Source organism: Camelus ferus, chromosome 2 (assembly GCF_009834535.1).
Source record: "Camelus ferus isolate YT-003-E chromosome 2, BCGSAC_Cfer_1.0, whole genome shotgun sequence".
NCBI lineage: Eukaryota > Metazoa > Chordata > Mammalia > Artiodactyla > Camelidae > Camelus > Camelus ferus.
The window spans coordinates 10725569-10741843 of record NC_045697.1 but is presented as its reverse complement, the minus strand read 5'-3'; the positions used below and the strand labels follow the sequence as shown (position 1 = coordinate 10741843).

The 16275-nt window shown below is 40.3% G+C and overlaps 1 protein-coding gene across 1 annotated transcript in view; it reads left to right on the top strand.

Annotated features, from left to right (window-relative positions):
• Nucleotides 1–15023, top strand: part of TAPT1 (transmembrane anterior posterior transformation 1) — a 59643-nt gene extending 44620 nt beyond the window's left edge. Inside the window, exons 8-14 of the mRNA XM_032494427.1 lie at nt 513–593; nt 3512–3621; nt 5048–5107; nt 5512–5580; nt 8475–8551; nt 11588–11748; nt 12899–15023. Of these exons, the coding sequence (XP_032350318.1) occupies nt 513–593; nt 3512–3621; nt 5048–5107; nt 5512–5580; nt 8475–8551; nt 11588–11748; nt 12899–13194 (854 nt within the window). The 3' untranslated portion in view covers nt 13195–15023. The remainder of the gene's footprint in view (nt 1–512; nt 594–3511; nt 3622–5047; nt 5108–5511; nt 5581–8474; nt 8552–11587; nt 11749–12898) is intronic.
• Nucleotides 15024–16275: the final 1252 nt, after the last annotated feature.

The following is a 16275-nucleotide window of genomic DNA, read 5'->3' as shown; positions in this document are numbered from 1 at the left end:
TGTTTCACTCCCCTAAGTTCCACATATACCCTAAGAAATGCTATTGTAATACTGATGCTTTCTTGGCTAAAGAATTTACCAAGGTTGGTACTTGGGTATTTATTATTGACCAGATTGGAAATAATCTAGAAAGCAGGGGTTTTATACTACCCAGAGTCTTGTATTTTGCTTTCTGCTTCTATTTTTTTCTTTGTCTGTAAAATGAAAACTTTCCATATGTCCCCAAAGACTGTTGGAGGAATCTGACTCAATCTGAGCAGATTGATGGTTTGAGTATTTTATTGAAGTTTGTAGAAAACTGGAATTTCCATACCAGAATTATGCTAGTGAAAGAAGTAAATGGCTTAACCAGTGTAGCACCACCTGTATTTAAAATAGTATATTTATTTTACAGACATTTACACATAAAATAATAACTTTATCATGTTCTGACTAAAGGAAAAATATTTTATATATGTACTAAATTATTATGTTATTTATATGCACTATAGTATTTGTTAAATTTTTTTCAGATATTAAGGAACGATTCACAAATTACGTGCTTTTGCTAATAGTGTGTCTAAGAAACATGGAACAGTTTTCTTGGAACCCAGGTAAGTAACTCTTAACAAATACAATGCCTTCTAATTTTACTCTTGAACCAAAAAGCATACTTTTTGTGGAATAAAATGAGTTTTGCAGAAAACTTCAAAAACCTTTAGCTGTTCTACTCTCTCGGTCCAGTAGGTGGGTTGAGTGTGCTCCATGTGTGGTGGGGACCTTTGGCTCCTCATTTCCCACAAACCACCCGATGTCTCTAGAGCTGTGTCCCAGTGTCGGGTGGACCCTGCTGGGTACTGCAGCCGCCAAGCCTCTCGGCTTATTTTTTATCCGTAGCGTGCTGTGGCTCTGTGAGTACAGTCTGGTCTTTCTCGTTTTAGGGGTTCACCAGGAGCCCCTAACATTTGTCTTTTACTCATTCACTGCCTGTGAATTAGCATTTTCAATGAAGATAAATAGAATGTAAGCAGTAAACTTTGTTACTTATACATCTCTGAATCAAGGCTGACCAGAAGTAGTTGTGATTCCATGAATTTTCGTCAGTTCTTCAGCCAGCAGACATTCACCGTGTACAGTCCGTGCTGGGCGCTGTGGCGCAGGTGCAGGGGACTGAGATAGTGAGGGACTTGGGCTCACAGACGAAGTAGACAGGTCATCGCAGTCTGGTGGTGCTGAAGTGAGCTCGGTGGAAATGATCATGTATCTCAAATTGAGAAATTTTTATGTCTGACATTTTTGTACAGCCTTGTTCTTAAGGACGAGATAGTTTTGCAGTTTATTTAATACTCCCAATACCATGCATGTTAAGGGATTTAATACCTTCTTATTAATTTATTTAGATTCATTGCTAGTTTTCAAGTATGTGTGAAAAATCAGAAACAGATGCAGAATGAGATATATGATCTTAGAAATACATTTCCAGACATTGTTTTCTTATAGAAACCTAAACTCAAGTGGTATATCTTACAGTGGCTTGAATTCTAATCGGAACAGGTCCAAAGGCTACTTGACTTGTGGAGGCAAAGCCCCTCCTCCACACATACACCCAGATTCTCTGCGTATCTGAATCCTGAGTTTGTATCCAAGGCAGCTAACAGAATGTCCATGGCAGACAGAGTAGTGGGTGTGTGTGGCTGGTCCCAGCAGAGCCCACTGGGGTCAGCAGTCCTAAAGCAGGGGTATGGTGCCGGAGGACAGCGATCCCTAAGCCTGCTGACAGCTGGATGTTTTGAAGTCATGTTCTCACTTGTACTTGACTTTCAACAAATTATCTTACATTTTCTTCATCACTAATGTGCACAAAGTCTGATAAGAGGAACACATCTTTGTTGATAAATTCATCTTTCTTCCATTCTTTTTTAGTTTTTCTTAAAAAAAAATTTTAAACCAAAATACCACTTATGTAATCTTGCCTAAGCTCCCAAGATGGTGCTGAACGTACAAAACCAGCACTAGCCTTTTGTGTGCCGGGCCCACTGCTCTGCATGTACATCATCGTCTCGTCTAATTCTCCTGATGGTGACGTGTAGATACTTTTATCTTGTAGCTGAGGAGACTGGCACTTAGATAATGGCCCATGTCATCTAGCCCGTCCGTGGCAGAGTTTACTGTTGAAAGAGGCTCCCTGATTCCCCAAACCTCAGCGTGGTGTCAGACTCGCTGAGACTGCCTCGCCTGTCCCGCACCGCTGCCTGTCACCACCGCCTCCCAGCTGCCCAGGTCCCGGACTGCCTGGTCCTCGTCAACATTTCTGACCTGTTTCTTTCTCTGTCCCACTTTTATATCCTTTTTCAAGGTCTAAGGAGGTTATCTGTTTGCATCTTTTATCAAGGTACTTGGTACTAAGTTGAAGTTTTAATACATATGGTAAAGGTGAGCAAATTTGATAAATTACATCTGTAAGACAGTGAAACAAATAATTGACCAATATCTTTAAATCATAGTGACCAGGGAGGGAAAAAATATTGTCCACTTGGCTTAAGCACATGTTCCTACTAGTTATTTACTGTCACACTGAGGCAGCCAGAGTCACAGGATTTTACAAGGAGCCTGGTCATGACAGCAGTCGTCCCCTGCTGGCCCAGGAAGGTGGTGCTTGACACAGAGAAGGCACAGGATAAATACTTGTTGAATGACTTACCCTTTTTTTTTTTTTTTTTTTTGAGCATTGAGGGGTTTTTATTTTTATTTTTTAACATTTTTTATTGAGCTACAATCATTTTGCAATGTTGTGTCAAATTCCAGTGAAGAGCACAATTTTTCAGTTATACATGAACATATATATATTCATTGTCACATTTTTTTCTCTGTGAGCAACCATAAGATCTTGTGTATATTTCCCTGTGCTATACAGTATAATCTTGTTTATCTATTCTACATTTTGAAATCCCGGCCTGTCCCTTCCCACCCTCCGCCCCCTTGGCAACCACAAGTTTGTATTCTATGTCTATGATTCTGTTTCTGATTTGTATTTATGTTTTTGTTTTTGTTTTTTTTTTAGATTCCACATATGAGCGATCTCATGTGGTATTTTTCTTTCTCTCTCTGGCTTACTTCATTTAGACTGACATTCTCCAGGAACATCCATGTTGCTGCAAATGGCGTTATGTTGTCGGTTTTTATGGCTGAATAGTATTCCATTGTATAAATATACCACCTCTTCTCTATCCAGTCATCTGTTGATGGACATTTAGGCTGTCTCCGTGTCTTGGCTATTGTAAACAGTGCTGCTGTGAACATTGGGGTGCAGGTGTCATCCTGAAGTAGGGAAATGACTTATCTTTTAACTTGATAAAATATGGCTCTTTTTATGATTAATTGAATGCTGGTTCTCTCTGTTACCACTTGTTGAAAACATTACAGTCTTGCCCTGTGGAGATTTCTGACATCTGCCATGGTGGCCTGTGATGGGATATTATGGACTCTGTTCATTCTAAGAGATTTAATTGTCTCTTTTCCCTCCACTTTATAGATCATCTCTGGGTGTTGTTTCCAGATGTCTGTATGGTGATTGCATCGGAAATCGCTGTGGATATTGTAAAACATGCCTTTATCACAAAGTTCAATGACATTACTGCAGATGTAAGTATTTCAATAAGCAATTCAATGTTTAGTGTTGACTTCTGATTAATAATAGAAAGCTGTAGAGTAGCCAGTTTAAATTTACTGCATTTATGAAGATAGTAGGAGAGTACTACCACTTTAAAGTTAGAATTATAATTTTTAATTTCTAAAAATAAATATACTACTGAAAGTACATTATTTCAGTAGTGAACAGTTCTGGTTCCACACATTTGGATGGAGAAATAGATTGGCCAGTAGCTGAGGTTAGGGTGTGGCTAACTCAGAATCATTATAAACTGATAATACCATCATAGTCTGTTTACTTAAGCTTTTAAAAATCACATTGTTTCTATTTAAAACATCAGACTATCAAAACTTTTCTCTCTGGCTAGATTTTTTTTAATATTTTATATTTAAAAATTGTTTTTTGTGTGTGATTGAGAATAGGTTTCTGATAAGCTCTAGAAGACAAGAGCCTTATGTTTTACTAGTGGAAGCATTTGATGGAACGTTGAGAAATTTGTTTTATATTGTAACCAGACAGTCTGTAGAATTTCCAGAAATAGATATGTGGCTCTAGGCTCATTGTAAACAAAACATCGGCTAGTTTTCTAGTGCATTTCTCAATCCTACCTCAGGCCCAAAATGAACAGTAATGTTACCAGTTGTCTAGATTTGATTTGGATTGTACTTTGTCTTACTCTGATGCTTTTTGTTTTATTTCAAAAGGCAAAAATTTAAGTTGTAATGCAGTTGCAACTGCATCAATACGATGATTGGATTATGGGGTTTCTGAATGTTTTAATATACTTGAATAAAATGTGATTTTGCACTTTTTTTGCAAAGCACCAATAAAGTAATTTCACCCTTTACTCTTCTCAGCTTCCTCAAAGTAGAAATCCCTTTTCATGGAATCATTTTCTCAGCATCTGAAGTCAAAATCAATAGGCTTGACTAAAATACTTAGTGCAGTTTTTAGTGGAAATGATAGTTTACAAGTGCCTTCATAACCACTGTGTTCCCTAACTCAGGTTTACATCAGGCTTAACATTCATTTTTCTAAGAAGACATCATTATTGTTAGATATACAATAATAAATGTTTAAACTGTTCATTTAATTTAAAATTTCAGAATTATTTTGTATATCTTACACTACTTAAAAGAAACACTATTCCCAAAATTCTGAACTCTCAGGATCATAATCATTGAATATTTATCCCTCTTTGAAGAGAAACCTTTAAAAGGCCTGAGAACTTAACAGTTGGGGAATTGAGGCTGTGTTTTACCCTTTTTTGTAGGAAAGCAAATAGAGAAACACTACCCGGATGTGGCTTGGTTATTACACACTCCTCCTAGCTAGCTATTGAACATTTCATCTACAGAGTAAATCTTTCCACGTTGTATATTTGCACTGTATTAATGCTTCACTCTTACTTGCCTTTAGGTCTACAGTGAATATAGAGCCAGCCTCGCTTTTGACCTTGTTAGCAGTCGACAGAAGAATGTGAGCATTATATCAAAGACATAGTCTGAAATTAACCAAACAGTGGTTTGATTTAGCATGGGATATTAATTAAGGGAAAGCTATCGTAAATTTAAACTTCCTACTTATCTCTGTTCTTGACACTAAATGTTTATGAAATAATAAAAATAATACTAATACTTAATAATACTTAACATTAAATAGGGTATGATTTCTGCAGCTCTGGAACAGTTATGCAACTTTGTATTTTAAACTTCTTATAAACATTCAGATTTCCATATCACTTCACTAAATTACGTAGTAGGTGCTAGGTTCTCTTCTTGCTCATGGCCTCACCTGTTTAGAACATTTACTGTTGGTGAGTGAATAGTACTTTTTAAATGCTGTTTAAATCCCATAAATCCTGTTCTCCTTTCTCCGTCTAGGCGTATACTGATTACAGTGACTCCGTGGCTCGGAGGATGGGGTTCATTCCTCTCCCACTGGCTGTTCTAGTAAGTCCAGACTTTTTTCCCTTTTTTATGAGATGACTATCATTACATACAGAATATCAATAAATGGATTATCAATAAGCTTGTTTCAGAAGGACTTGATATAAAAATGAAAGGTAAATGACTTAGAAGGAAATTCAGTTTTAAGTTTGAAATGTAAATAGTACTGTCCTTTTGGATTTTAAGCCATCCAGTAGATAAGTCATATTAAGGCATTATTTTATGTGATGGCTTTCCCAAAATTGAGAATATTCATTTTTGCTCACTCATTTGGCAAAGATTCTTCTTTTTGACTGGAAATACCTAGTGGTAAGCATTGATGTGGCCACTGTAATGCATATGTGTGGAAATGTAAATTGACCCAACACTCCTAAGGGGCAGTGTGACAGTGTCACACTTTGATGAAGTAATTCCAGTTCTAGGAATTTACCCTAAGAAAATAGTTACAGAAGGTACATGATGATTTATAGGCAAGATTATGCACTGCAGCGGCATTGATAGTAGTAAAAATTTGGAAACAAATGGAATAGATTAAATGAATATAGTATGTTCAAATGAAGAAATATTCTGTATTCATTATAATTACTACTTCTTAAATTTTTTCAAAGTTTTTACAAGGACAGTTTCTACTGTTATACACAGGAAATACCATATTTTTTAAATAATAGCACTGAAATTTACTAGGTCTACCAAAAAAAATCAGTCATCAACTTCAAATATTTTAATGAATTGCTCAGAACAGCCAGCAAATAGTTACTAGCCACATCAGGCTGTCATAATGTTAATTAAGAAGATTTGCTGGCTGCACTTAAATTTGATTATATTCCTTTTTGGCTACCTATTTTCACACCAAAACAAATGCAACCAGTCTTTTTGCCAAAGGACACCTGGAGTTCTCCTATAATGCAGAGTCTCATGGAAATCAACTAAGAGATGTATAAAGAAGTTGTAGGTCATATTAACTGTATTTTAGACCAGCTTGCCTGACTTTTTTTTAGAGGATCAGTGACCAATAGATTTGTTATTTAAATTTCAGCATGACTCGCCAGAAAACATCCTTAAGTGTTTTCAACTGTATTAGTAGCTTATTTGTTATATAATAATATAGATTTCTTTTGCTTGGGAAAAGGAACTCCTAGAATTTTAGAAAAACAGGGGATTTTATAGGGTAAAATTATATGTTAAAAATTTAAGAGATTGATAAAATAGAATTTTGAATTTCTCTACGTTTGTTTCCTGCAACTGGAGAAAGGACACGTGCAGTGTGAGGACAAACATGGTTGCCTGACTTTACTTATTTTTTCAGGGATTGGTTAAGTGGTTGGATTTAAATGTGGCCCTGCTTTGCCAAATAATAATTATTTATCCAGTAACATTTTTGCCCAAAACCTCTATTCATAATTAGTATGAATTTTTTAAATTCATATTTTTTAGATTTTTTTCAGTCTTTGATTTATTCTTTAAATGAGTTTTTATAGTTGTTATACAAAAAGATTTAAGCTTAATTAACAATTGATTAGCAAAACACTTCTGGAAAATCTGCAGTCTTGAAGCGGACTGTGTAGTTACGCAGCAGTGCAGCAGGTTTGTTTCAAAGCGTGTTTCTCACAGTGCCAGTGCAGCGCTGTAGCTTCGGCAGACGTCCGGGGGCCTGAGGAATATGCAGAGGCCTCAGTAGCCGAGTTAATTCTTAAATTAAGACTCAAGAGTGGCAGTGTTTCCTTCTAAATGTTACCTTAGATCCTAGAATGAATTCATAGCCAAGAAGAGTGAAATAAATCATATATTAACGTCTCATGGAAATTAGATTTGGACATATGTATCTTAAAGTTACCTAATAGTATGCTCGATAAAAGTGAAGTCATTTAAGCCTTGAATGTGATCATTGGTTTGCCTTTCATATTAATGAGTAAAATTCTAGAGCCATGTTAATTCCATCCCAGATGTTCGTACAACAGGTCATTTCCCTGTTAGAGACTGACAGAGATGAGGACTTCTGTATCAGTTTTCTCATTGGGAAGTTTTACTGAACATATGGCAGTCTATTCTGTCTGTCTCCTCCCAATTGTTCTTTTATTAAAAGCATTTTTAAAATATTTTAAATGTATCTTGTGATATTTATTAAGAGATTCTTCCATTTGATGATAACATTACTGGGTAAGGTCAGTCATTTTCTTTGATTTTCTGTTTTCACATAGCAGTCCTCCTATATCCCAATATATGGGCACGTTATTAAGCTGAACCTATGATGTGTAAACATTTCCCACCAATAGATCCCACCAGATTTATTCAGCAGACTTCCAAAAATAGTGCTATTACTCATATTTATGTGAGATAAGTAAGAAAATAGGTATTTAATCATAACTATCCAAAAGAGACAAATCTTCCGGCCTTTAAGTAATTAATTTTGTAATAATACTTAGTTTTTTTTAAACAGTACAAACCACCTAAGGCTCCCTTTTCTCTCTCTCCCTGCAAGTCATTGGGGGTTCTTAAAGAGTCAAGGAACAAAGGACAGAAAAAGCAGGAATTAGGGAAATGCCCACTCAGTGCTTCCAGCTCTGGCAGGGCCACGTGTAGCAAGATGAGTTCATTTGTATTTTCCAGAATAATTTTTTACTTTAAAAATCAGCTGATTTGCATCTCTATTAGGTACAAGTCAACATGTCATTTATGAATTAGGTATAGTGTCTGCGTTTAGAGTCAACAGTTGAACATGGCAGTAGCCACAGGCAGCCAGATTTTGATATGAATCAACAAATTTGGATTTAGACAAAGGCCACAAGTATGTGCCTGAAGTGTTAAATATATTATTATTTATTTATTTATTTATTTATTTAAATATTAACTAATAACTGTGGGTTTATGTTTTGTTGTTTTGGTTTGTTTCTGGCTAGCTCATCAGAGTTGTTACAAGCTCAATTAAAGTGCAAGGAATCCTGTCTTACGCCTGTGTCGTGCTCTTCTATTTTGGGTAAGATCAACTACTCTTGAATATGTTTTGGGTCATACAGTAAAGTTTAAATGCAAGGTGTAATGGAAGTTAATAGCAACCAAATCATATTGGACCCATCCCAACTGTCCTGGGGGTCTCCCTTGAGAGCATGTATCTCCAGATGCATTTGTGACTCAGTTAATTCTGGTTAAATTAAATCTGCTATTCAGTAGTAGGATTAACAGCACTTTAGATTTTATTTTAATCTTTTAATGTAATCATTTACTTTAAAACCCTTTTTTGCTTAGAATTTTAAGTTTCACTCATATTTTCTTTTATGATAAAATCTGCCATTGCAGTCAGACATTTTTCTATGTTTAAAAAAAATACTCTTTGTTTCTACTCTGTTTGCTACATGAGTTGTTTAGCACGTTCTAGGCGTATGTCATCATAAACCCAAAGGAGATGCAGGACTGTAGTTCTCAGCCTGTGACTGGCTGAACTTTTATCTGCAGACTTGTTGGTCTCATGCAGCTTATGTCTGGCTGGGAATGACAAACAGTAACAAACTCACAACTAAAACACTAAAATAGTAATAAGCAGTGTGAAGAAAATAATATAAAAAGGCATTTTTGCCGCCACTAGTTTTCTCAAGGTGTGAATTTATGACAGTAGCCCAACCGAGCTTTAGATTCACTTACTTCCGAGGCAGAAAGGGATCCATCCCTGTGCTCGCGGGCAGTGATGCACCAGGAGCTGTGCTCAGGGTCTGGGTGATGGTCAGAACTGAGTTGTCCCTCGAGGGGGGAAGGTGAGGAGAGAATAAGCCTCGCAGTGGTGACCTCAGCTGGAAATGCACCCAGAATCTGCCACGGGAATGAGGTCTGCTTTCCAGAGACCTCTGGGTACTTCCTGCTTCACGTTTTGAGTGTGTTTTCTACACTGCTCTCTGCCCAATAACTGGCCCGGCAGGACAAGTCACTTCTTACTGTCTACACCGAGCCCGTAGGTCGTGAAGAAGCTTCCCACAGCTTCAGTGCCCCGTTCAGGCAGCACAGCTGATTTCAGTGATGCCCAGAGCAAGATAGAGTTCAGATCAGACTGTGTACCATTTACTGTTTTCCGTCTGAATGAACATAGAAATCCTTTACTAGGTTAAGGAGACTCTCTTCAGTTTTTTGCCATGAAAAAACACGAGGTCCTCCTTCCTGGCACAAATGTTCCCTCCGCCCTCCAGAGTTCTTCTCAGCTTTGTTCCTGGTTTATCTCTGCTCTACTGGGCATAGAGTGGGCAGGGACAGCCCAGGAAGGGGCTGGCAGTGATGAGAAGGGAGGGAACCCCTGGAGGCTTCTGAGCAGAGGAGGGCCAGGGTCCATCTGGCTTTTTGCAAGGGCCACCCTGGCTGGTGTGCTGAGAATGACTGGAGTGTAGCGAGAAGAGAAGCAAGGTCAGCCAAGTCATGAGCTGTACAGTCGTCCAGGGAGAGGACCGTGGCTGGGTTTGGGTGGTAAGAATCTGTCAGCTGGTGTTCACGTGAAAGCGGAGGTAGACAAGACCTGCTGATGAATTGATTGGGTGGGAAGTGGGGAAACAGGAAGAATCAAGCATGATTAGAGTTTGTGGCCCGAGCAGTCAGGGTAGAGGAAGTGCCACTTACTGGGATGGGGAAGCCTGTGAGAGATACACGTGGGGCTGGGTTGGGTTTTTGGGGGATTGGAATTGGGATTGAGAGTTCCGATTTGGCTTTAGTACCTTGCAGTCCTACTAGACACTCCCTAGGCAGTGTCGAGGATGCAGTGGCAGGGCTGAGGGATGAGTTCAGGGGAAAGTTGGGATTGGCGGTCAGTCTGGAGGTGTGACACCCACAAGCGGAGGGTCCTCGCAACCTTGGATCTGTATGAGGCCCTCGTGTTTGCATCCATACCCTTGGAGTTGGGAGGCCTGGGAGAGTGAAGGAAGCCTGTTTGCATCTTGCTTTGACCTCCTGCCAGGCCCCTCCTCAGACTTGCCCTCACCGATTTTCAATGTCCAGTTACTGCCAGGAGTTCATCTCATGAGTAAGAAATGGCCACCCACGTCTTCACTCTCTGAACTAGCCGTGGGGTCCTTGGTGCTGTGTCATTCACAGGCCCCTATTTATGAGAAAACAGCAATGTGAAGAATTTTCTCAAAATTTTTTGCCAGATTTGTTTCAAATGCCTAAAAATGTTGTGTACCTTTTGGCCCAGAAATCCCACTTCTGTGATTATCGGTATTTTGGAATTTATCTTAAGGAAACATGTATTTAATAAAGTTCTTTTAGCCAGAAACTTTTTAATAGAAGCTAAGTATTAGAAATAACCTAAAGAATCAGAAATTAAGGGCTTTGGGGGGCTTTGTTACATGATAACCAGGACAGTGAAATGTTCTGAGACCATTAAGATCATGGCACTGAGGAACACCAGCAGGCTGGGAGAATGCTCATGATGTGTTGTCTTGTGGTAGTAAGGTACAAACTAGTTGGCATTTCTGTGTGCCCAGCACGGTTCTGAGCGCCTGACTGAAATCCCCCCCTTTAAGGATTAGCTAGTTAAGAAATTCACTCAGGTCCACACCGGACCTAAGCAGTGGAGTCAGGATTCGAACTCATACTCTTGGCCCCGAGTCTCTACTCTGAACAGTGCAAATAGATGTGCACTCAGAGCAGAAATGACTGGAAGATAATATACCAAACGTCGCAGTGATTAGCAGTGGACTGTGGGATTGTGAGGTTTTTTCTTGGTTCGTCTGCATTTGCTAACTGTATGTGTTTTTTAATAAGGGAATAAATGTTAAATAACTTAGTACAGATAGGACTTCTGAGTGGGATAAATTTCTTCTTAAAATGAGAACTAAGGAGTTTATCAGAATTTTTCCCCGTTGTCAAAGACGCCTCGGAGAGGGCTTTGCGTAGGAGCTCATCCGTCTCAGACTCCGCCCAGCGATGCCCGGCCCCTCCCTGCGCCCTCCGCCCTCTCATCAGCGGTGGAGGTCATGGCGTTCACCGAGGCTGAGATGAGTTCCAGCAGTGGATGGGTGTTTCCTTCTGGTTTTAGGTTGATCTCCCTGAAAGTGCTTAACAGCATTGTCCTGCTGGGAAAGTCCTGCCAGTACGTGAAGGAAGCCAAGATGGAAGAAAAGTTGTTTAACCCTCCCCCAGCCGGCGCTGCGGGCAAACCGTGCAGTAAATCACAAAGTAAATGTAAACCCTCTCAAGGTAGGTTGAGTTCTTCTTACCACTTCTGTGAAATATTATCTAAAGAATTAATTGTCTGAACTCTACATAATAAAAAAAGAAAAATCACCTTTCAGTCAACTTCTAGCAGCGCTTTCAAGATTTGACTTCACTTTGCTTGGTTGCCGATTGTTAGTGTTTACGCCGCAGATGTCCTCGCAGGTGCCTCTGCGCACCGCTCCGCCTTTACGTTCATCCTCGCTGCGCAGACGGCTGTTGGGCCGCTGTCACCTGGCCGGTCCAGGGATGCGGCCTGGGGGAAGGGCGGAGCTCGGCTGCCGGGAGCTGGGCAGAAAGGGTGGGTGAATGTGCGCTGTGGCAGGAAGTGCTGTCGGGAACGCTAAAGGGGGTCGGGAAAGGGGACGCGGGAGGGGCAACCGGGGGCACTCCCCAACCGAGGAGAGGGCATCCGAGCAGAGATGGCGGAGCCTTCCCGGGAGGAGCCGCCCAGGCAGAGGCCAGCACGCACCTGCACGGGCCCAGGGTGGGGCGTGCCTGGCACGTCGAGGGACAGCAGGGAGGGTGGAGGGAAGGGGCCGCCCAGGGGTCCGAGTCACCCAGGCCCCGCGGGCTCTTGTGAGGACCTTGGCTTTGACTGTATGAGAAGGAGTCGTTGCAGGGCTTGGAGCAGAGGAGTGACGCGACCCAGCAGACATTTTTAAAGGGTTATTTCTCAGTCTTGGTGGAAAACAGACTCAAGGAAGGTGAGCCCAAAGGCGGAGGACGGCGGGGAGGCTGCCCGGCGCGGAGCTCGGGTCAGCGCGTGAGCGGGAGCCCGGACTCCGCCTCCGGGAGAGCAGGGGCCAGTGTTCACTGTTCAGGTCTGGCAGCGATCGTACTGGGGCTTGGTTTTATAGGACGGCGTTTGTTACACAGCTAAGGGTGTTATTTGTGCGATATGATCCACATAATTAATAGCTTCTGTGTAAAATTCTGGGTGACAGACAGAGGGAATGCAGCCTCTGAGTTTCCTCACTGACTGCGGTGCTTGTGCAGCGTGCTGTTTGGCTATTACTCGCCTAATCCAAAAGCGTGACTGATAGACTCCTTTTTTAACTATATTGGTAAACTTGTGTTTATTTTAAGTTGGGGGAAAATCCTCCTCTAATTATGTGAATCTGTTTTTCCACAGAAGAAAACCTGTCTGCTTCAGTCACCAGCCAGCCTATTCATCAAAAGGAAAATGTCGTACCACTGCTTGTGACAAGCAATTCTGATCAGTTTCTGACGACGCCAGATGGTGATGAGAAGGACATAACACAAGAAAACTCTGAGCTAAAACACAGATCCTCAAAGAAAGATTTGTTAGAGATAGACAGGTTCACAATTTGTGGAAACCGAATTGACTTGAATTCTGTGGCTCCTTGTGCCAAAGAGGCAGAGTCCTGGGGTGGCAAATGCCGTGATACCAGGACGGACAGATGCTAAAAGTGGCACTTACATATTTATTTAAAACTTAAGTTATTAATGGAAAGCAAATCTCAGTGTCCTTCCTCCAGTCACGTGGTCCGGCTGAAGGTCAGGTCACGTGGGCCAGCCAGCAGTGACCTCCGGCCTTGACTCTGGAAAACTTGACACGCGGGGAAAAGTTGCTCCTGCTTGGCGAAGTGGCAGAGTCACCCCCGGCCCGACGGGAGCAGCCTCAGAATCACTTCTGCTTTGTCGGTCTGTGCTTCCAGAACATCAGATTTTGCCTTGAGTCCCTTTAGTATAAGGATATTCCTGGAAACCTGTGAAGCTCTTACCACGGCGCTCCCTTGCCAGCCTCACTCTGTTTCCACAAGCAGTTTTCAGACGTCATTTCATCTGCCAAAGCGTTAAAAAAAGAATAAACTTAAGTCAAGATAAATGTTCTTACCACCAGAATAATCTTTGAAGATGTATTAATATTCTGAATTAATCAGAATAAAAGGCTACCTTAAATAAGACATAATGAATAGTAGCATTTTATAGGAGAAAAAAAAACCTTAAGCCAGTTTATTTAAAAAATATTCAGTAATGAAGGTTATGCATCACTGAGAAAATGTTTCATACTCTGTACAGCCAAACATGAGCTGTGTATTGTTTAATTACAGTGGATAAAATAGAAATTCCCTTTATAAAAGGCACTTTTTATACTGAAAAAGCAGAGCAGTGTTAACTTTAATGTATAGTTAACTGGTTTCACTTTAAAACTAATTGCTTCATAAATTGTTACAGTCAAAAGGATTTGGTGTTGAACAGGCTGTCAGTGTACAAAATTCAAAGGTATTAACTGGGTTTTCAAAGTAAGTTTTAAAGTCAATATTCTAAGTGGACGGGACATCATCTCTCTTGGGCTTAGAGAACGTGCTCGGCTTTCCATCTGTGCACATGTGCTGGGGATGGGCAAGCTGTGTTGGGGGGGAAGTAAATGGAGTGTTTGGGACATGTGTCTGTGTATGTGCGTGGATGTTGGGAACAGCAGCTAAAAGATAATTTTTGGTTTTATTTGAGATCAAGATTCCATTTCTGCTTAATTACTAGTCTGTGGCCTGCATCATAGGACAAGTTACTTTCCACCACATTTTATCTTGAGAAACCTTTCTGCATTTTTATGAAAATTCTACGATGTCTAATTTCAGGACATCCAGATGTCACTGTTAACTGTTACTCCCTTTGATGTTTCCATTTTGAAGTTTAGCTCTCATGCTGATTATTTCCGGCATATGACGTGCAGAAGGTTAAGTTTAGGTGATTTGTCTATTTCCTGGATGAAATGCAAAGCAAGCTTTAATTTGGCTTGTTCATTTGAAAAACAAAAGTGAATTTTAATTTGCATTAAAGCTGAAGAAATCTGAAGATTAATGTTCACATAGGGTAAAAAGAGGAAATTGTACAAAAACAGTTTTGTGAAACCAGGAAGTATTTTAAGTTAAAAATGAAAGACTTTAAATTGCTCTGTATGTGTCAGTGAAGCCCCATTTTTAAATTATTCTCTTTTCCGTCTTCTCTTCACCATAAGGAACAGTATCCATGAGGAATGGGAATAGTCTGGGGAAAACTTGGCCAAACATAGCCCTCATCAGAGCAAGAATATGATTTGGGTATATCTTCCAATTCAGCTTGAATTACTCTGTTGTGCTGTCATTTTCGGGAGATTTTTTTTTCTTTCCCAGAATATATTGGGAGTTTGGAATGATGTTCATTTCTTCTGTTAAAATGGCATTCAGTACTAATTTTATAAGTGCATCTTGTGTGAAACTCAATAAATTCAATTTTGTAATCTTTTTTAAAAAGGTCACTGAATTTATTTTAATAATATTTACTGCTATATTTGCTGGAGTAAATTTCCCACTCTGATAAGAATTCATTTCCAAGTGACAGGACTAATTCACATTATTCTTTTGGTTTTAATGGGAGCAAAATGTTTGATTTTTGTCTTTAAAAAAAAATAGGCTTGTTCTTGATCATAGGCAATTTAATGTCTCTCAGCAAATTAAGGTACTTCATTTTACAGGTGTTTTGAATGTCACACTGTGCTTTTCCACATCTGGGAGTCAAAGTTGACAGTGCTTTGGTTAAAAAAAAAAACCTAAGGCACAACATAAGTCACATTCATTAGCTGTTTCTTTGGGATAGAAGTATAAATACCAAGGGTCTTTCAGAACTTGTCCAGATTTTCTTTGTACTTTGTACTTTCGTAGTCTGGCTGGCATTTAGACTTTCTGCTCTATACATATACATGCAAGAAACTTGTTATATATATTTAGAGCTTCAGAAATGTTCCTGCCATTTCTGGTAACCCAGCAGAGAAGGATGTAAAGTCACAAAATAACTTAAAGTTAACTACATTTCGATAGGTTTCAGTCCCATCTATCCACGGAGGTTTGTCAGTCATCTGTGTGTCAGGAACTGCTCTAGGTGCTGGAACCAGCAGTGAGCAAGTCCCTCCCTCCCAGGGGAGACTGGGAGTAACAAGGCAGAGCTAACCGCTGCTGGAGGCAAGTCGGCTGATGACCAAAGGCCCCTCGGGTTTATTTCCGTTTTAAAATATATTTCTTTAACTTTTTAATAAAAATCTGACTTTTTTTCCTATTGGATTTGCTTAAAATCAAACACTAGTATCGCAGTTTCCAACTGCTTCTATAAAACAAAGACAAAAACACTTTTGCACTAAATACTGCTGGTTGTCCACCAGCATCTTCTGTTGCATAAGCAGAGTTGTCACTGGGCTCGCAGCTGCCTGGCTGGGGACTGCGTTCCCTCGTCCCTCTTGCTGAGACATGTGGCCAGGTGACTAATCTCACCAAGAGATGGAAGCTGAAGGGTACATACCATCACGAGGCCCCTCCACCAGTCCCCGTCCCACCAGTTGGACCCTAGAGGAGGTGTGCCCTCACCCCAGCCTTGCAGATCCACGCATGGGGCCGCCTGGGTCCCAGAACGCCTTTGCGAGTGGAGTTGTCCATCAACTTGGAGCACTCCGGTTAGACTGTACGAGACAGAGATCTACATGCCTTCGGCTCTGAGCCACTGAATCTGCAAGTT